General features: G+C 39.3%; 1 protein-coding gene across 2 annotated transcripts in view; it reads left to right on the top strand.

The window, feature by feature from the left end:
• The window catches only part of PITPNB (phosphatidylinositol transfer protein, beta), a 63,044-nt gene that overhangs the window by 13,729 nt on the left and 27,951 nt on the right, over positions 1-21,364 (top strand). For both annotated transcript variants that reach the window (XM_012644167.1, XM_012644166.1), the window contains exons 4-7: positions 5,252-5,343; positions 5,988-5,995; positions 6,502-6,576; positions 8,188-8,271. In XM_012644167.1, coding sequence (XP_012499621.1) covers positions 5,252-5,343; positions 5,988-5,995; positions 6,502-6,576; positions 8,188-8,271 — 259 coding nt within the window. The remainder of the gene's footprint in view (positions 1-5,251; positions 5,344-5,987; positions 5,996-6,501; positions 6,577-8,187; positions 8,272-21,364) is intronic.

Genomic DNA, 21,364 nt, shown 5'->3' on the forward strand with positions numbered 1-21,364 from the left:
CCCGTGTCTGTGTTTTCTTCTGTCTTCCCTCCATCTCCACTGCTACTGTAAATCTTAAGGTACCAACATCTCTCCTCAACTTCTCCACTGGCCTCCAGATAGATATCCTGCCATCCATTTCTTCTTTTTAACTTTAAAAAAAATTGTGATATAGTTTACATGCCATAACATTCATCCTTTTAAAGTGTACACTTTTGTAGTTTTTCACAGAGTTGTGCAACTATCATTGTTATCTAATTTCAGAACATTTCAACACCCCCCTAAAAAACGCTGTTCCCATTAGCAGTCACTGCCCCCAACTCCTCACAACCACTGATTTGCTTTCTTTCTCTGTAGCTGTGCCTATTGTTGGCTTTTTATATAAATGGAGCCATATAATATGTGGCCTTTTGTGACTGGCTGCTTTTACTCAGCATAATCAGTACTTCTTTCCATTTGATTGCTGAATTATATTCCATTGTATGGAAATGCCACATTTTGTTTACTCAGTTCATTGGCTGTTGGACATCTGGGTTGTTTCTACTTTTTGGTTGTTATAAATAATGAGATATCAGAATAGTGAACAGAATAATCAGAATATCAGAATAATGAACATTTGTGTATAATTTTTTATGCAAACATGTTTTCAGTTTTCTTGGGGAGATATACTCCTGTAAATGGAATTGGCTGGGGTCGTATGATAACTTTATGTTTAATTCTTTGAGGAACTCTCAGACTGTTTTCCAAAGCAACTATACCACTTTATAATCCCACCAGTGGTGTATGAGTTCCAGTTTCTGTACATCCTCACTAACACTTATTATGATCTGTCTTTTTGATTATAGCCATCCTAAGTGTGCGTGAAGTGGTATCTCATTGTGGTTTTGATTTGCATTTTTCCTGATGATTAATGTTAGCATTTTTTCTTATGCTTTTAGGTCATTTGTATATCTTCTTTGGAGAAATCTCTGCTCAAATCTTTGATGAATTTTTAACTGAGTTTATTGTTGAGTTGTAAGAGTTTTTTATGTATTCTGGATACTAGATCTTTATTAAATATGCAATTTGCAGATTTTTTCTCCAATCTGTGAATTGTCTTTTCACTTTCTTGATAGTGTCTTTTAAACCTTAAAAAGTTCATAATTTTGATCAAGTCCAATTTATGTTTTTTTTCTTTTGTTGTTTGTTTTTGGTGTCATATCTAAGAAACCATTGCCCAGTCCAGGATCACAAAGATTTATAACTGTGTTTTCTTCTAAGAATTTTATAGTTTTAGTTCTTACCTATTTTGAGTTAATTTTTGCCACCATCCATTCTTGGCCACTCAGATTAATTTTCTACACAAAGCCAGAATAATCTTAAAACTCAAATCAGGTGTCTTATTTTCCTTCTTGAAGCCTTCAGTAGCTTCCCATCATACAAAAAATAAAATCTAAACTTTGGCCTGTAAGCAGGACCCATGTATCTGTCTGCCCCTCTGCACCTTGTCAGCCTTATCTCGCTGCCCTCTACTCCTTTGATCATTACCCCGTCTAGCCATGCTGGAGGCCTTAGCGTGGCTCAAATAGGCCAAGCCTTTTGCTTTCTAGGACCTGTGGTCATGCTGTTCCCTGTGCCTGCTTTGCTATTCCCTGCCTCTGTACCCTCAGATTGCCATTGTAATGTCACTTCCACAGAGAGGCTTCCCGACCACCTTGCCCCACTTACTCACTTTCCCAGTGCCATGTTCCTTAATTTCACTTCACTGCAGGAGATTCTCTTTGTGGTTTTGTTTACCAGTCTGTTTTCTGCCTTCCTCCCTGGAAGTTAAGCTCTGGGTAGGAATCGTCCCTTTGTGTTCACCATTATTTACACAGCCTCTGGCACAATGGACATTCAGTAAATACTTGAGTGAATGAATGAATGAATGAATGCATGCATGAATGACTGAGGTGCCCAATGTTCCCCCCCCTCCCCCAGCTCAGCCTTTCCTGACTTCAAGAAGAACTGGGAAGAGAAGGCCTCCCAGTGTTTTTAAGGTGTATTTCAGTTGACTATAAAATGAAAGAATTATTAGTTTATTTGCGGTAAATTAATCTGGTCTTCAGATTCTTCTCTGTATATTTCTACGTTTTGATGAACATCAAAATGTTCATCCATAGAAGGAAGAAGGGTGGAAAAAAGTAGTTTCGCTCATGTTGTTTATGGGAGGACATTAAAATTTCAAGTGGATAGTGTAGTTTGAAATGACTTGCAGCAGTGTTATTTATCTCAGGAATATGATTTAAAAAAAGGAATGTCTTAGATCAGATGTTCAGTGTACATTACGGCCATGTATTCTGAATTTTTTAAACCATATAAAGCCTTTGTTTTTCTATACTGCTACGACAGAGTTGCCTTACCTGGAAGCAAAAACAGGCTCACAACTATTGTTACATTAAAATTAGATATTAATATTATCTCCTCTCAACACAATGGAATAAAAAAACTTCTGTTGAATTTTACCCTGAAGTTAAATATTCTTAAAGTGTATTCAGAGTGGGAGAAGGGCTATGTATTCTTAAAGAACCTTCATGCTTTTGAGTATTACGCTGTGGGTAACTCACTTGCAAATAGCTGAAATCTAAATGCATTTACCTGTTTATCTTGAAACAAGTAAGCACCATTCATTGAACGTTGGCTTATCGCGAGAGAACACCACTTCTTGAATAATTTGGGAGAACAAGAGGAGGACTGTCCTTTTTGTGTTTGTTTTTGAAGGCCTAGGCCCATGCTCCATTTTGTTACTTTGGTTAATATTATAATTGTGCCTTCATGGAGGCTCTCTAAGCTTCCAAAATAGGAATTTCCTGTATTTTACTAAAGTGACAACTAAGGTGGAAAAAAGGTAAATATAAGTGACACACTTGAACTACCTTGTTAGGAATATATTAAAATTGCCATTAATGAAAATTCCTCTTTTAAAGTAGAGTAGAAATTTAATTTTATTTACTCCATTTATGCATTTTCCCCAAGTTTAGTCACTTACTTAGATTCCTTGGAGATGTATTTATTAATGTTCTCAATGTTAAATATTTTTTAAAAGCCAGTAAATTCGAAACACAGCTAGCTCAAAAGTTTGGACTTCATTAACTATTCAAACCTATAATGAATTATTGGAGTTCATGTGGTGGAAAAAATATCCTGGGTGCAGTGGCTCACGCTTGTACTCCCAGCACTTAGGGAAGCTGAGGCAGGAGGATCGCTTGAGCCCAGGAGTTTGAGACCAGCCTAGGCAACATAGCCAGACTCCATCTTTACCAAAAAAATAAAATTAGCTGGGCATGGTAGTACACACCTGTAGTCCTAGCTACTCGGGAGGCTGAGGCAGAAGGATCCCTTGAGCCCAGGAGTTCCAAGTTTCATTGAGCTATGACTACACCACAGCACTTGAGCCCGGGCAATAGAACAAGATGCTGTCTCTTAAAAAAATAAATTTTACCTGTATGTATTTTGTATTAGACCTAACCCACTTATAAATGGATTTTGGTTCTAGTTCTTCAGCAACATGAGAAAATTTTTGGACTACTAGATATTCTTTGACTGTTATTATTTTCAGTTATCCTGGCTTCATATTTCTGAAGTTTGTATGAATTGTCCCACCATTTGAAAAGAATAAGTTTTCAAAGAATTAGGCCTTTTTCAGTATTATTTTTTAAGGATGTGAAGGCACATGTAAATCTCTTTATGTCCTTGGACTCTCACATGTACTGCTGCTTGTTATAGGAATACTTTAGCTTTTCTTTTCCATTGACTTAATTTGTCAGGATAGTGGAACCCCCAAACTGTGTACCCATTCATACAGTTGGCCCAGTGACTGAAAGGGGATGAATGAAAGGGTTGTCCACACTACATGTTCTATTGCTGTATAGCTCTCCAACTGGCATGGGGTTCCTTACCATCTATCTTATTTAGCCTGCAAAATTCAACATAGGAATAGCTCTGGCCAACTGCTCCATCTTATTACAGTGTCAGAAGTCCTTTCTGGCTCCCAAGTTTCCTTAGTTCTTTCTTTTAGTTGAAGAAGTTAAGTTGGTGCTTGAAAGTTTTCAGAGAAGCAGCCGTGATATTGAAAAAATATATAGAGAGAGCTTGAAGTTTGAGGACATAGTTTTGATATACAGTTATTTACCCATTTAAATGCTGGTTATGTGAAATGATGAAATAATGCTTATTTCACAGATTTTTTGGAAGATTTAAACGAAGAAAGACATGTGAAAGTAACCAGCTCCGTGTCAGCTTATAATTATAAAGCAGTAACTACCATTTTTTGAGCTCCCATTATACTGGGCAATGTGCTAAACACATTACAGATACTATCTGATTTAATCCTCTCAAATAACCCTGCAGAGTAGGTAATATGAACTCCATTCAGCACGTGAGGAAGCTTGGAGAAGCAAAGTACTACTCCCAAGGTCACACAGCTAAGTGGTAATGTTGGGATTTAAATCCAGTCTGTGTGAAAAGCTTGTGCACGTAAAACTGTTCTCTGTACAGTAGGCTCCAATCAGTAGAAATGGTCATTTCATTTGCATTTCTTTGAAGACTGGTAAGACTGAATTTTTCATTTGTTTCTTAAGGAGTAGCATTTTCTAATTGTAATAGGTCTGTGGGTGTCCTTTACCCATTTATATGTTGGAATTCTCCTTGATTATCTTATGAATTTGCACAAACATCATAGATATTATCACATACTTAATCCTTCTCTTCCTCTGACCATATGTGAGGCAGTGAGTGACATCCACACCTATTAAATTTTATACTTGGATAAGCTTTACTTTCTCATTTTCAACATGGATCCTTCACATTGTCATTTTTCTTTGAGTCTTTTAGGTCTTATTCAGAGATATCCCCTTATTCTGGGGCTTTTGCAATTAAAAAAGTATAATGTCATCTAATTACAGGAGAGAACTTCTATGTTGTATAAATGAGCAGATTGAGTAGTTTCAGTTAATGCTTAGATTTTACATCATGGGAGTACATCTAAAGCCCCTAAGAAAGAATTGCTTCTATTAAAAAAAATCAAAAATCTTATACACTTAAACATTCTTAACCATTTTGTTATTTTTACATTAATTTTCCACTTGATTACTTTGGGATTGAAATAAACTGTTGATAACGGTCTTGAATACAAAGTCATCAAATTTAGAACATGGTCACCTTCAATTACAATACTCTTGGAAGCAATTTGATAGCTACAAAGAAAGAATTGATAGTGCTGTTGAAAACATATCTAGTATCTCTCTCCTCACAGCAAAGTTCCTGCATTCGTGAGGATGATTGCTCCTGAGGGCTCCTTGGTGTTTCATGAGAAAGCCTGGAATGCATACCCCTACTGTAGAACAAGTAAGCCTGGTCTCCAGCAGCCATTTCACCCTCCACCTTGAGGATGAGGAGAGGGACTCCCAGTGCCCACACCTTTGAAAAGGGTTACACTGAGCAAGGCCTTCTACAGGTTCTTGGATAGTCACTGCCTGAGTGATAGCAGAGGAGAGGCTGCATTGGGCTCCTCCCCCGACACCTTTGTGAAGGACATAAGTTTGTTCCCAGATGACAGCTACATTGGTGTCCTTGCTGACTGTACTGGCTCCAGCGATGAGCAAATGAAATCTTAAAGATGATCCACACTCAGAAGTATCTTTTTGGTGTACTTTTATTGTCACATAATAGAGGAAGAATATACAGACTTCTGAAACAGCTGCTTGTCATTTCCTAAATTAACCTACAATGTTTTCCTTTTGTGACATTATTCTTTTTAACATTATTTTAAAATTAGATTATTTTTCATACTATTTGTACTTTATAATCTAAAGTATCCTCCAGTGTCACTTGTATAGAAACTATGTTTTGCAGATGTAAGCTACTAAATGTTTTGTGTTTTCAGGTAGTTTAGTCTTTGTGATGTTATATATTGGGATAGATTGTTTCAACTCCAATTAATATTCTGAAATTTTTCCCCTTTTATTGCCTGCCTCTCCATTATGCCTCAGTTGTAACGGTGAGTAAAATTATTTTTGTGTCCCATTACTCTTCATCTTTAAACTTCGTTTTACATAATAATTATTTTTAACCATTCTTTGCTTTTTAATTAAAACTGCCCATCACTGCATGGCTCCCTGCTCTGTGTTCCAGCCCACACTCTACCACATGTTCCCAGTGTTAATGGGCTCTTTCTCCACTCTGTCTCAGAATCTCCCTATTGATTTTATTTTGCTTTTACTACTTCCTTCGAATGCCAGATTGGCTCTCCAAACCTCACGGCTTCCTTATTAGCCCTGTACACTGCATGGCAAGTAGGATTGTTTAAATTATTTAAAAGCATGCAACATTTGGTTTGCCTGACAAGTCTGTAAAAATTGGTAGCTAATGATCGTGTGTCACCTGAGGATCAGTCTCCTTGTAGAGTCAAAGCATGGATGCTTATGCTGGGAAAGGCTCCCTCAGACCTGAGCCCCAGAGAACCGGTGAAAGATCACTGCCATTTTCCTGTTGTGTTTTCTGCAGAATGAATATATGAAAGATGATTTCTTCATTAAAATTGAAACATGGCACAAACCAGACTTGGGAACAGTAGAAAATGTAAGTTTCAACTCTGCACTTTTAGTGCAGAAGCCCCTGAAAATGGAAATACTGTATGTAGTTCGCTGTATCACCAAAGTAATGTCACCTGTGTTGGACTAACGCCTGGCCACACCAAGCAAGCTGTGTCAAATTGAGGTGAGGCAAGCAAGCAACCAGAAAGCAAACGGGCTTTCCCTGTCAGTCCCCTTGCCTTGACACTTGAGTGGACTTTGGTGAGTTGCTCTTTTCATCAGCAACTCTTTTATCTCCGATTGGGAGAGCATGGGTAAACAAAATTCACAAGTAATCCCCAGCCCAATTTTAGGTATTAGTTTTGCTAATTAGATTGCTTTCATCTCAGAACATTCACCAGAGCTGCTCTACATAGCAGAATTGATTGCTTTAATTGTCACCTCCACTCCATTTGCTAGGATAGTGACATTAGAGAAATGGCCAGAAGGCAGAAGGGAGAAAGTTCTTTTAATAATATACAAAAATGTTATCAAGCCTCCCAGCTTACATAATTATAAGTTGGTGCACATTTATCTCTAAGTTTCAAGAATATCAATTAGAACTCAAATGTAATCATTAACTTTTGGTAAGGTTTGCCACAGAACTTGGGAGGGCATCTGGTATAGTTTGATGCCCTTGGCCCAGTGGTCCTCAAAAGTGTTGTTGCTGGACCAGCCGCAGTAATACATTATCTGTGGACTTGTTAGAAATGCCAGCAATATTCAGGTCCCACCCAAGAGCTACTGAATCAGAATCTCTGGGGCTGGCCCCAGCAGTCTGTTTCCTGGTGCACTCTCTAGTTGAGAACTACTATTCCAACCTTACGATACACTGTTAGAGGAGAATAAATTAATGGTTGTGGTAAATTCTATTCCTGCTATGTTCTATTATGTTACTGATGCTAATTAATAGTTTTGAATTTGTAGTATTTGATTTTTCTTTCAAGTGATGATTTGACATTTCATGTAGTTTTTCATAGTCTCTAAAATTTGGGGTCTCAATGAGATGATTTGGTATGTTTTAGTCTGTGTGTTATCTGCCATTTTCAGCTTTCAAGTTGGCATGTCTTTGGCAGTTTTTAAACAATTCTTAATTGGTTCATAGATGGAGTTTTGAAAATAAATGAACAGCGTGAAGTTTAGAGGAGCTGACATCATATTGAAACTGAATAGCTTTAGGATAATCAAATTTTAGAGAGATTTTAGATCACAGAATACAGCATCTTGAAATCTAGTTATAATGTCACCATATGTTTATATAGGATTTATAGGTTACGAGGATTTCATTGGGTATCATTTGGGTTAAACATAGGTCACATAGATTTTGTTATATAAATCATCTCCAAGGACTACCAGAAAATAATATCGGCAAATTTTTGTTCATTTGGCAACATCCTCAAACTCTCTCCCCCTTATTATTTGGGGTTGAAAAGGTAACAAAAGATTTCTAGATCTCTCAAGATTTCAGACAGCTAATTTAATGAAATAGTAATTTGGTTTTTTTAATTGTCTGTAACGTACCCTGACAGACTCAAGATAAAGATTCTATATGTAAGTTAGTAGTTTTACCTAACAATAATCTAGTTTGTTTTGCTTCATTTTTCTTTATCATTTATAGGTACACGGTTTAGATCCAAACATATGGAAAACTGTTGAAATTGTCCACATAGATATTGCAGATCGAAGTCAAGTTGAACCAGCAGTAAGTATTATTGGATGACCTTTTAATTTGTTCCTGTTTACATCTAAAAATGATTTTCTTTCTTTCTTGTGTGGCCTATATTTCTACACTGAAATGAGCTTGGAGTTTAGTCTGGGTATGTGCAGCGAAAGAGACCAGAGAGAAAGGGAAAAGGTGATTTGCTTTCTGTGTGGATTTTGCCTTTGTACAAGTGATCCCTTTAAGAGATTCCAGTATACCTGGGATGCATAGGTATGTGTTTTCATTGGGGGGAAGAAAAAACAGACACAGAAACCCACATTGTTTACAGAAGAATTCTTTCATAATCTTCTTTAAATAATATGGATCCTTATACTTCTCAAGTGTGATTACGAAAGTAAAAATTAAATTTACATATAAGTTTTTAGTAACTTAGGGCTAAAGTTGTCACTTGTGGAAAATGGCTGGTCTAGAGTATTTTAATTTAACAGTTGTTTAGCTTTCTATTTTGATTCTTACTAGATGTAAATATTTGTACTCCAGGCTTTGACTTAGTAAAGAAATTTTTTTCTACAAGTAATGATGCTTCCACCTTATGCTAAATTAAGACCATTATCTTGCCAAAGTTTGTGAATATTAAATCAATTCTTATTTTGTAGTATACTGGGTGCTGCTTTGGTTTTGCAGGGCACATTTGTGGACTTTTTACATGTTAATACAACCACGTTGGTCCTCTTCCTGCTGATCCAGAAAGCTAAAGCTTTGGAATACAAGTGGCACCCCTTGTTTTGTGAGGGTCAGGCACAGTGCGTTCCATTTCTATTTTTGGTGCTTATTCCCTGAACTTGAGCAAAGCTAAACAGAAATAACTCAAAACACTAAATGTCTGGTTTTGCTGCTGAAATTTAAAGGTAAACCTGAAACAAAGGTCCCTGACATTTTCTCAGAAATCACTAGGGTTGGAACTGCCAGTAGTGGCCCTTTGCCAGGATGAGCTACTCTGCTAGGGCTCCCTTCCTGCTTAGAAGTGCGAGCACTGAGAAGAGACCCTTGTTCTAGAAATTAATTTTGGTTATGCCGTGATTTGAAGTTGTTTCAATTTTAGGAATATTTCCACATTGGAAATTATAGAGAGAATTTTTTTAATCCCCAAAAGTGAAATGATATATCAGTTATGCCCTTTTATTTCTCTTGATATCGTTTACAGCCCTGGTGTGCTGTATGTGAAAGAACAATGACGGGAAGAAAAATAATTGGGAGTAATGAGTGAGTCAGTTAGTGGCGAGGTCAGGATAGCTTGCACTCCTGGAAGCACAGATCGCGAGACACCGAGCAGCAGCGTGCCACATCAGGATTGGGTGCCCTGGGGAAGGCATTCAAGTTATGTTGTTGGTGTTTGAAACTGCTGAGCTGGCCAAACAAAATGGTTGCGCTGACCCAGTCTTGTGGTTCATAGGCTTGCAGTCCTTGGTGTTCACCAGCAGAGTACAAGATACCTTTGGTTTTGCTGGAGCATAAAAGTAGTTCTTTGTTCCTGTCCTCAGGTGAAAATGATCCCTCAGTGTGTGCAGGTGTGAATATGGGTGGAAAGAACAGTGTAAGGCAGATTGTACAAGAGCCCTGGAGGCCCTGGTTCCCATTCCCTCCATCCCAGCAGGCTTCAGCGGCGATGATGGTGATAGCACTTGACATGGGTGCTCCGGGTGGAAGGCGCTGCACTCGCAGAGGCTGAGTCAGTGGTTCTCTGTGTGGAATGATAATGTTTGGGGCGGATACTAGTGAAAGTGAATGGATTGGGCCCAAGCGAGGAGGCTTTGTGGGCCCAAGTGAGGAGGCATGGCTCTGTGACTAAGATAACAAAGATACATTCTGAAATGAGATGGGCTTCAGATTTAAATTCTTAGGCTCTGCCACCTGCTGGCTGTTTAGTCTTGGAAGGGTTACTTAACTCTCTGCGTCTGTATTATCTTGTGTAAAAGGAGGCTGATTATCGCAGAGGATTAAGTGAGCACTTAGAGCAGTTCCTAGTTTAATAGGTACTAGCTATCATCGTCATTATTGGTAGGTACAGTTGTGCAAGAATTCTGAGTGTCTGCATTCACACGAAGGATTGTTTGTGTAGTAACTGTTCACCTCTATGTAGGGTTTTGTTTTTTAGTGTTCATAGCTCCACTTTTCCAAGTCACATTTTAGATATTGGTAAGATATAAATTTATTTTAAAGTTTATTGAATTCACGGTAGCTTTTTAAAATTGTGATAAAATAGACATAATATAAAATTTTACTATTTTAACCATTTCAAAATATGTAGTTCAGTGGTATTAAGTGTAATACATTCACCGCGTTGTACAGTTGTCACCACTATCTAGCTCCAAAACATTTTCATCTCTTCAAAAGGACACCCTGTACCCACTAACAGTCACTTCCCATTGCTCCTTCCCCTGCCAGGCTTTGGCAACTACTAAGCTGTTTTCTTTCTCTTGGGATTTGCCTAGTCTGGATATTTCACATAAATGGAATCATCCAATATGTGGCCTGCTTTGTCTGGCTTCTTTTTTATACTTAGCATGTTTTCAAGGTTCATCCACATTGTAGCATGTGCAGTACTTCATTCCTTTGTATGGCTGAATAATATTCCCACGTATGGATGTGCCGCATTCTGTTTATGCATTCATCGTTGATGGACATTCGGGTTGTCTCCACCTCTTGGCTGTTGTGAGTAGTGCTACTGTGCACATTTGTGTCACAGTAGCTTTTTGTTTATGCGCTTTCTCAGTTCTGGATAATAAAAGTACAACTGATATCATGTAGGGGTTGTCAGACCTTTTGACATGAAAAAAGAATTTTGACAGACATATTTGTCTGCTATAAAAAGAGGGAAGGGAACTTTATGGTAGCAAAGGTGCCCTTGTTGTTTTTAAGCCTGTAAGTGCCAGGAGCAGAGCATTGAGCTCCCTGGGGATGTGTGAAGGCTGGGGTGGGTGGTGGCAGGAGAGTCCCCCGGCCGTAGGGCCAGACACCCATTCCAGGGAGGAAGTGATTGTGAGACCTACTGGGGCAGGGACTCTGGGTCTGCTCTTTTTTTCTGCACATTCTCATCTGTCCACTCAGACATAGACGGTTACCCGCATGCTCTTTCCCCTTAGATTCCACTCCATTGTTTTGGCCTGGACTAGTTAATGTTTTTTTTTTAAGGATTATCTTCTATTGCACCCACTTGGACCACCTGGAGATCATTACTTCTTACCAGATCCAATTTGGTGTTCTCTTAAATTAGTTTGCTCATTTGATTCTGCTCTTTTATGTAATTTTGTTATTTGAAAATTCTGGTCTGTAGTGTTGGGAAAAGGAAGAAAGTTTTCAGAACACATTTATGGTTCTCAAATGGCAGTGCTGTCATAGTAGTCAGCAGGTACCGTGTGCCTGTCAGTGTGTACCAGCACTGTGTACGCAGTGCTGTGGTCGCTCTCCGACATTGGTATAGTACCCACCAGAGGCCTGAGTGAGATAAGCACAATATAGTGAAATATTAACAAGTGGCAAAAGCTTATGTGTGGTCCAAAGTGCTGCGGGATTTCAGACACGAGAACGAACAATGTGTGAGGATGAAAATCTGAAAAGGCTGAATGAAAGCCTCCTGACATGAGGATGAGTAGGGTTTTGGTGGGTGGAGCAGTCGTGACACTTTTCCCTCTTAACTCTCAGTGCTCTGACATGTTTTTTTCTCTATCCCTTCGAAACAAATGGAACGTCAGAGGGAAGAGTCTTTGTACTGTTAACTAACTAACCCCTGTCTCCCCAGCTCCTGTAACAGTGCCTGAGATACAGTAGGTACTCAATGATGCATGTTAAATGAATGCAGGAACTGTAGGCATGCAGACAAGAAATGAAGGTCCAGGTGCATTGTCTAACACTTAGTTAAAATAGTATTTAGAGCTGGAGGAGACCTTAGCTACCCAGGCCTCCTTGCTTTCAGACTACGCTTTGCATAATGCTAAGAGTTTCTTGGTGCTCCATCAGGTTGTTAGGTTGGAGTGACTAGAATGTGGGGCTGACAAGTTCCTGCCCTTTCCCCACTACCAACACAGTTCTGCTTGCCTGGCCGACATTAGTCTTGACCATAAGATTTACTTTGAACACACTGTTCTGCAGCTATAGAAAGTTTGGCTTCAAGACTAACCTCCCTGTTTTAGAAGTGAGGAAACTGAAGCCTACCTAAATAAACCAGTTTTTTTTAAGCTAATGCCAGAAGTGGAAATTCTACCTCTCAATTCAGTCTTCTGTCCACTGATTCCTCCCACACTAAGGCCTGGCTGTGTCGGTTGCTCCTCCAGCTGCCACTTGAGCATCATCTTCCTCTCCTCAAACTGGTCTGCACTGCCCATGTCCTGTGCTTTCCTGTCCCAGCACACTGCTTGGCCTCACCTCCCTTCTGGGACTCCTTTTGTCTGTCCAAAGCCTGCAGGTCCTTCAGGATCTAGGTCAGAGCTTACATCCTGGGGAAATCTAGGGAGGTTGAACCCGAGTTGGTATCAGTCTTCCCCTCTGCTGAATTTCAGAAGCTCTCGTTCATTTCATTGATGTGTTTTGTTCTCTGTTTGGCAACCTTTCCCCTTTTCACAGAGTGGGTACTTCATAAATATCGGTCATATGAACCTGATGAGCTTGAGGATAATGATGCAGCTAACTTATGAGTAAAGAGTTTGTACTGGAATATAGAATCAGTTTGATGGCATTTTGATAACACCTGGGTTGGCAAAGAGTGAGGAAACAGGCACTCATACATTGCCTGTGGGAATATAAATTGGTGCAACCAGTCTAGCAGAATTACAAATGTACGTGCTCATTGACCTAGCAAAATTCCAGCTCTAGTAATTGATCCTCCCACTGTGAAGTGACACATGTACAAACCTAAGATTAGAAGCAGTCTGAACTCTAAATGTTGCTCCATCAATCAGGAATTGAAGAAAAACATTATGGTGTACCCATATGATGATGTTCAGTGCAGTCATTAAAAGAGAATGAGCTCTGTTTGTACAGATAAAGAATCCTTTTCAAGATAATTTGGAAGGAGAAAGATACAAGAGTATGTATAATACGCTTCCATTTATAATGTTTTAAAAAGGAGGAAATGTGTCTTTATATGTGTGTACATATTTGCTTGTGTATAGAGGGTCAAGAAGAATGCATAAGATGCTCATAATAGTGATTCCCTTGAGACAGGTGAGGAGGGAGGCGGAAGAGTTGTGGTCTGACAGAGATGTGTGCATTGGGTTTGGGGGGATGTACCCCTCTCTCTAACTGTATCTATTGTCTGTTGCTAAATCACAAATTTAGTGGCCCGGTAATGTAACCTGATTAGTCATGGGAATGGCATCCTATCACTTTTGCCATAGTCTGTTGCTTAGAAGAAAGGCAGAGGTTCTGCTTGCACTTAGGGGAAGGGATTGTACAGGAGTCTAAGGGTTATCACTTTAGAGTACATCTGCCCTACCAGCAGTCAGTTTTTAGTGCCTAAAACTTGTTCCTTAAGGTTTGAAGTGGCACTAGAATTAAGAGCTTAGTAACTACGAATAGGCCAACAAAATGGGTGCAGGATCATGTCGGGGTGGGACTGCACCCAGTGGATTGGGCACATGTTAGACCTGGGGAAGCTGGGGTGGGGTTGGGGCATCGGGACAGAATCCCCTTCCCAGATTTGCTGAGTCTGCCTAGCACACGGGGCCAGAGAATGGCTTGTGGAGGCCCAGGTTGGACTGGGAATGGCTAATGGTCAGATCCCACCCCTCCACTCAGCCCCCCAGCTCTCATCCTGCAGCTTGGCTGGGAGCATCACTCTTCTGCTTTGTAAATAGGGACTGATCCCCTTTCACATGGCCACCATTACGTCTAGGCCTGTGCTAGGAGGCTGTGGCAATGTTCTGCCTTCGTTTTTCTCAGTGCTATTTTTATGGCCTGAGGGCAGCACCTCCTTCTATATGGGAGATGATGTGACTGCTTGGAATGTGCCTCCATCTAATAATGCTCATCATCTGGTTGATGGTAACACCTCATGTGCAGGATGTGGTTACCTCTGTAGTTGTGAATACCCAGAAGCTAGGCAGATCAGTGTCTCTAGTCCTACCCAGTTTAAGCGTTCATGATAAGATTTGACCCTTTCTCCCTCAAATAAATGTATTGGTGGTGATTTGGAAAAAGAAAAGAAAAGGGAGAGCTTCTGAAGGTGCGGTGATCTCTCAGTTCAGACTGTGGCACCTTGACTCCTGGAGGTTTTGTTCTGACTTAATTCAGTGATTAAGTCAGTTCTGACTTAATTCTGTTTTTAATGAATTGCACTGGTTTTCCTTGAGTGAACTAATTAAAAAAAATTAAATGATCGAGTTTCTTTCCTTCATATTAAATGTGGCAGAGTTGGGACTATAAGAAACCCAAGAATTTGAAAGTGAAGCTTGACTGTTCTAACTCCACCTGGCGGGGAGTTTCTGTCACTGCAGGTGGCTTTCATACAACATAGCCCTAAACATTTTAATTTGGAGTGACTGTTAATTACTTTTAAAGTTTAACTTTTTCTGCTGGGTTGTCAGATGGCTTGTATACTAGTCTTGTTGTAGACTTGACATTTTTCGGTCGTGCTTATGAACTGTACTTCACCATACATAGAAGGGATTTGATTCAGCCCATGTTGTAACTGAAAACTTGGGTGGATGCTTTGACATGTTTATATAATTGAAGGGTGACATTGTCACAATAACTCTAGGAACAAGGATTTGTGGTAAAAAATCTGTCACTGTGACCCAAGGTCACAGAGTAGTTTGCTACAGAAATCATACATATTTAAATACGTAGGTAATTAGGGGTTTTTGTTGATGACTTGTGGGATGTCTGTATATGACTATTACTTTAGACACCATTCTTTGTAATTTTCTGAAAGACACATCATTGCCTAATGAAACAAGCTGAGCAGTCTGGGATTTCTGCATGCATGTCCCTACCCAGTTTCTTTTGGCCCATTAGAATATATCCACCATACAAAACAGATTTCCTGTTTCAAGAGAAAGTGGTGTTGTAGTGAAGTATTACTAAGATGTTATATCTTTTGAGAAGGAAGAGTCCTTTTGTCTGACATCCCAGCAGTCACTGAGCACACCTTGCTCCAGCAGGGCACACCTACTTACCCCCACAGCCCCCCTGTCCCCACACCCTCCTACTCACCCCCTCTTGTTTCCTATCCCAGGTGTTACTCCTGAACAGCCATCCTCAGTAAATTGGGTGCCTCTTGGGGGCCAGGACTATACTGTACTACTCATCATTTCTGTGTTTCCGGGACCTAGCAAGATGCTCAATGCCTGACATGGAGTGAGCTTTTCAATAAGGGTTTGGTAGATCAAAGAGAATTTGCAGAATTTTTTTCTCTGTAGTATTTAAAAAAAGAAGAAGAAGAAAAGGCAATTTAGAGGAATTGAAGTTTTTATTCAAGTAGGAAGTGAACAAAATGCTACTTTAATTCTTTCTTTACTTATTCTAGATGATGAAATATATATGATATGCCTTCAATCCTAAAAATTCTGAATGTTTCTAAATCAGCAAATTGTTTTCTGGTCAGATTAAAAATTGTTATTTGGTTAGATCAAATTGTAGCAAAAGTCAAGGTATTCGGTATAAAACACCAGACTATAAGTTTTAAAGTTTTCTTTTAATTTCTAAAGTTGTCATTGATACATAACCACAGTAAAAAGTTGGAGATTCTTTAAATGTCCTGATGAAATGCACATGAATATCTTCAACTCATTTTCAAAATATACACAAATGAGTCAGTTGACATCTGCTTCTCCTTTTTTTTGAGGTATAAATTTGAATCTGGCCCTTTTTAATCATCTCCAGCACTTTGTCTAAGTAGCTTTCCATGATTTGTATACAAAAGTCACTTCCCAGGAGAGGAAGACTCTTTAAAGTGTAAGCCGATGTGTACACACGATTAACATCAGAGAGACCTTCGTTTTTGGAAGTAATTTGAAAGAAAATGAGCATGGTTAACAAAAAAAAAAAGAAATTGGAACCACATTTTTTGGTATTTATGTGTAACAAGAAAGGATTGTATCAGCCTTCCTCTATAGTACGTACTATGTGATTTTGTTTTTATAATTTCCAAGGTGGTTTTTTTCTTAGTAGAAATAATGTTTAATTCACAATTTTAAGGCTTACACATCTAAAAATGAGACAGTTTAACGTCTGTTTTTGAATGGCAGTAATAAGCAAATATTAATGATATAAACATACTAAATTGTTTCAGAGATGTAGTTTAACAATGTAGATCTATTAAAGAGGGAATAGAATTTTGTTTCAGTGCCTTTGAGTGTAAAGTTTTAGTTTGTGGTGAAAGATTTTTCCCAAATGAGGCATTTCAAAACCGAGAGGGTTTTTCTGTGGTGTTTCACTGAAGATGGTATTCCTGAAAGGAAGAGACACAGGCTAGAAATTCTGTACCCTGTTGTTTCCAGGTCACAGAAGGATGTGCAGGATGTGCTCTGATTGCGGTCCTTTACCAGGACTTCCCCACAGAGCTTGGAGGGGCCCTGTTTTGTGGGTTACCTAATGAGCTTGTGGCGCTCTTAAGATAAAGCTCAGATTTCATTCATACGTCTTTTTTGTCCTTTTTAATCCCCTCCACCCTAATTGTTACTCTCATGCCCCTCATCCTTACCTGCCTGTGAGTATAATTCCCATTGTCTTTCTTATTTACCCCAAATCTTCGTCCTTTTTTCTGGTCCCTCTCCCCATTTGCACATGCTCCCCTTGAGGGTAATAGTGGGTGGGGCCGTCTCACAGTTGGGCTCAGAGTGCTGCAGTCCCCTCTGTAGCCCTGATGCCTGCCCCAGGCAGCCAGATTACCTCCCTGGACTGTGGTCCTTGGGTTGTTGCTGAGACTCTGGACTGCTCTGCACCATCTCTTCCCAGCAGAAAAACTTCTAGAGAGCAGCCTTTTCAGCACCAGCTCCTGTGGCAAAGCTGTGGATCCACTCAGTAGTCACAGTTCTGTCCTTAATACCCTAGGGATACAAGCACTCCCAGGTGAGAGGTTGAGGCTGCTGGCAGAAAGTTCAGCCTCCCTTTCAAGACCTGGAATCACCTCTGCTGAGTCCACCTTACTCAGACCTCCCCCCACTATGCTTTGGTCTCCTTTGGAGAACACCTCCCCCACAGCCATCAGATAGGTCTATACATGTGTGAGTCTCAGTGGTGGGCTCAGTCTGCTCACCAGTCCAGTTCTCTGACCGTTACTTGGAAATTAGGGGGTGGTTCTTTATAGAGCCCCTGAGGGTCTCTAGCTAACTTAGAGCTTGCTTGTGGCTAACTTCAGAGCTTGCCTGCCAAAGCTTTTAGTTAGGACCCAGGCCAAAACCCCAGTCCCTTTCCATTCATGTGTGGTCTGCCTATAGGCAACTTATTATAATAGAAATGCAGATTCATAGCCCCTTCTCTGTTTGTATTCTCTGGAGTAGGGGGTCTGTCTAGCCCTCCAGGTGATTCCTGTACCTGCTCACCCTTGAGAAGCAGTGCTCTAGTTACACTATTAACAGTGAATATTGTAGCATAGGCTCCCTTCTAGGATTTTGGAAGCAGAAGGAATCTCAGTTGTAGGGCATGGTTCAACAACATTCACCTCAACCTTTATTTTTACTGTTCAGGAATTTCCAGCCCAGGGAAGTGCTGTACCCCAGCCATGTAACGAAGGGAAGGACTCACATGTAGATCTGCTGACTTTATTTTTGTTTTTCTAGAGCATCTTCGTAATATGTAATGTTCCTTCCTTTGTAATATGTTGCTAAAGACCATTCTTAATTTATTTAAAGGAAACAATCAACTGTCTCTTCTTCCACCTGTCTTCCCTAGTCCCCTGAAACACCAGTTTTCATCAGTGGCCTTGGTCACCTCCTCTCACAACTGCTGAACTCTGGCATATTTTGAAGTTTTCATATGTATGATAGAATAAAAGGATTGGAGACTCAAAGATGGGTTTTGATGTGGGTGCTTAAAGAGAACACCACTCATACATTTTCTCATTTGTTCATTTAATAAACATTTATTGGAACTTAAATTTTTTCTGTGTTGGTACAGTAAATATTTTTCCAGTCAAAGGAACAATTGTGTCTGTTAAAGACAGTGCTTGATTCTTAATCAGTAAATGCTGAAGAATTTCTAAGTGACTTGGAGTTAGTTTGTTCCAGCTGTTGCTTGTGCAGTTATATGGGTGCTGAGTGCCCCTCCATCAAAGGGCTGTTTTCTCACAACTGATATAGACCAGTGCTGGGCTCCAGGCTGCAGTTGAAGTTCAAAGGCTAATGAGGGGCTGAGAGGTTTGAAGTTTTGCACTTTCCTAAATGAACATCCATTTTAATTGCATGTCAGAAGACTATAATGGGATTTTGGATTCATCTAAACTGTTCATCTGAGCATTTGTAGAAGTTCCAGGGTAATCTTTTCAAGGATGGTGATGTCAAGGAAAATGAATTGGTTTTTAAAAGTTTGTGCTTTTTCCTCTTGTTTCTACCATTGACTGTTTTATTCTTTGGTTATCATCCATTTGTTTGGTGAGTATGTTTTGGCAGGCAAAACAATGTCCCATTTTAGTTGAGGCCAGGAATATGCTAAGCCAGTACCTGACTTTTCTGAAATTGCATTTGCCTTTGGAAATGAACATGTACGATTTGCTTTTTCATGTATTTAGCTCTTTTCACTTTGAACTTGCTGTTCCATTATTTGAGTGGATAGTCTTAACACTTTTTGCTTTAAACCATGAATGTGCATTGTTTAAATAAAGGTATGTGCTCTTTTAAAAGACACCTTTTCCTAAATGTTAGCCTTGGCAAGCCGATGAAACTTGGTTTAATTTATTCCTAATAAGAATCTTAGAGGCATGTAAGTTTTGGCCACACCTCAAGCAGTGCTTGTTTCTTGTGCTCTGGGAAGGATTTGGCATATCTTTTCTTTTGATCATGCATTCTGTGAGACAGTGCCCAGATGTTACATATTTGAGTAGATGGTCTAGATAACATATGCTTTACTGCACTGCCTTTAGAAAAAACTTCATAATTTCAAAGACATGTAAGAATCACAAAATGTGCTCTAATCTTTATAATATTAAATTTTTTCTCTTCAAAATTAAAAAGAATGATGGGATATGACTGGAAAAAGTTAAATATTAGTTCAAACCATGTGAAGCTATTAATATTTGTCAGCTTACTTACTGGTCAACCTAATATATCTTCCAGACTAACCTTTGGCAGATGATACCCTAGATGGCCAGCACTGACCATGCTCCGTTTGGTTCTCTCACAGCTTCAAGAGCTTCTGCATTTTGGATGTTATAATACATTTGTTCCAACTGTTGCTTCTTATTTCCTAAGAAGGGCTTTCTGCTTCTTGGAGCTGTGCAGTGGCTACCCAGTTCTTTAGATCTGAAAGAGCTTTTGTTTATTAGAAGTCTGTGGCTGAGATCCAGCAAGTCCTAGGAGGGCCTGTGGTTGCCAAATGCTGCTTTAGTGGTTCTTCGGCTGTACAGACATTCGGAGTACCTCTTCCTTTTGCTGTTAAAACCTAGGCATTCATTTTTACCTTAAAAGTTTCTAACTTATTACTAGTGTATGTCAGAGATCTCCAAAAGCTCTTTATAAAAGTGTGTACGTGGTAAAGACGTGAGAATTGTGAATGAGCTCCTAGCTGGTGATGAATGCTTATAATAGTAGCCGCCTTGAACGAGGGGTGGGGGGGAAACCAACTCAAATACAGGTTTTAGGCAGCAGTGATTTTGCTTATGCTTAAGAAATTTATGCTTGTCAAATGTTCATCTCACCTTGGCTGTACTGTGAGGCAAACCATTGTCAAGATCTTTTTGGTAGTAAGTTAGAGATTTTCTCCCCCATCCTCAAAGAAGATATAAATAAATGTAGGTATGGTTCCTATTAAAAAGAGATGTGTAAATGTTTCCCACTTTATTCTGCTGCCTTACATGGTCAAGTACTTTCAGATCACTTTCAGTAGTGGATTTAGAGAACATCCAGTATATTCGAAGGCATAGTTGGATGGCAGTGCCCTCTTGTGGGAAAATAACATAATTGCTCATTTCATGCTTGTTTAAATCTTAGAATTTGTGTTAAAAAAAATCTATGTGTACAAACATTCTGCACAAAATACTTTTTCACTAGAAGTCATTATTAACTCAGTGTTTATTCCTAATTGCTTTCATGTTTTAAAAGTAAAAAGGCAGGGAGGGTAGAGGTAGTGGGGTGTAAAGTAGGATTTGCTCCAGTTCCTTGGGTGGGGAAAAAATTCTCTGCTGAGAGTCAGAAAATACGGTTTTTGAGTGGCAAATGGCAGATATTTTTAAAGAAATTAGTATAAACAACTCCAAGTTGAGTTTTTAAAGTTCATTGCTTATATAAGCCCCTTTTCAGCAATGTAAACTCTTTTTCAGGGAAAGTTCTCTGGGCTGAGAGGGAACAAGGATCCCTTCAGATACCTGAGTCTGATCAAATGATAAAGTGTAAATCACATTTTTGTGATAAGTGTTGTGGTTGGCTTTGGTGTCAGACAAGGTAGCATCTGGGTCCCAGCTCTTCTGCCCAGTAATGGTGAACTTGCACGAAGAATTTCATCCTCCCTCCCCCAGTGGTGATGACAGTACACTACATTTATTCCAAGGTTGTGAGAGTTATTGAGAGAATGTGAATGCCTGGCACACAAGTAAGTGCTCCAAGAATAGAAGCAAAACAATGCTACTTGGATTTTGCCCTTTCTATTAAAATCTTTGATTTTTTCTTATTTAATGGTTATTACATTAGTGCTAATGGATTAAATGGGATCCTGGGACTTAGAAGCTGAAGGCCAAATCAAGAACCAACATTTTACTAGAGAGGGCTCACTCTCTGGTTTTCCAGTAGTGTGTCTCCCCCCTCCCCATTTTAGTTTAAGGTGTTTGATGTAATATGTTCAGTGATCTAACAAATGCATTTTTGTAAATAAAACTCTCCTAAACATATCACTTAATGTTTCAGGTATATGCAATTTAATTTTAAAATATGTGACATTTAACAAATGAAAATAAAATCAACTTGTTAATGTGTTTAAATGTATTTCA

This window comes from Propithecus coquereli, unplaced genomic scaffold (genome assembly GCF_000956105.1).
Source record: "Propithecus coquereli isolate 6110/MARCELLA unplaced genomic scaffold, Pcoq_1.0 Scaffold206, whole genome shotgun sequence".
Lineage (NCBI taxonomy): Eukaryota > Metazoa > Chordata > Mammalia > Primates > Indriidae > Propithecus > Propithecus coquereli.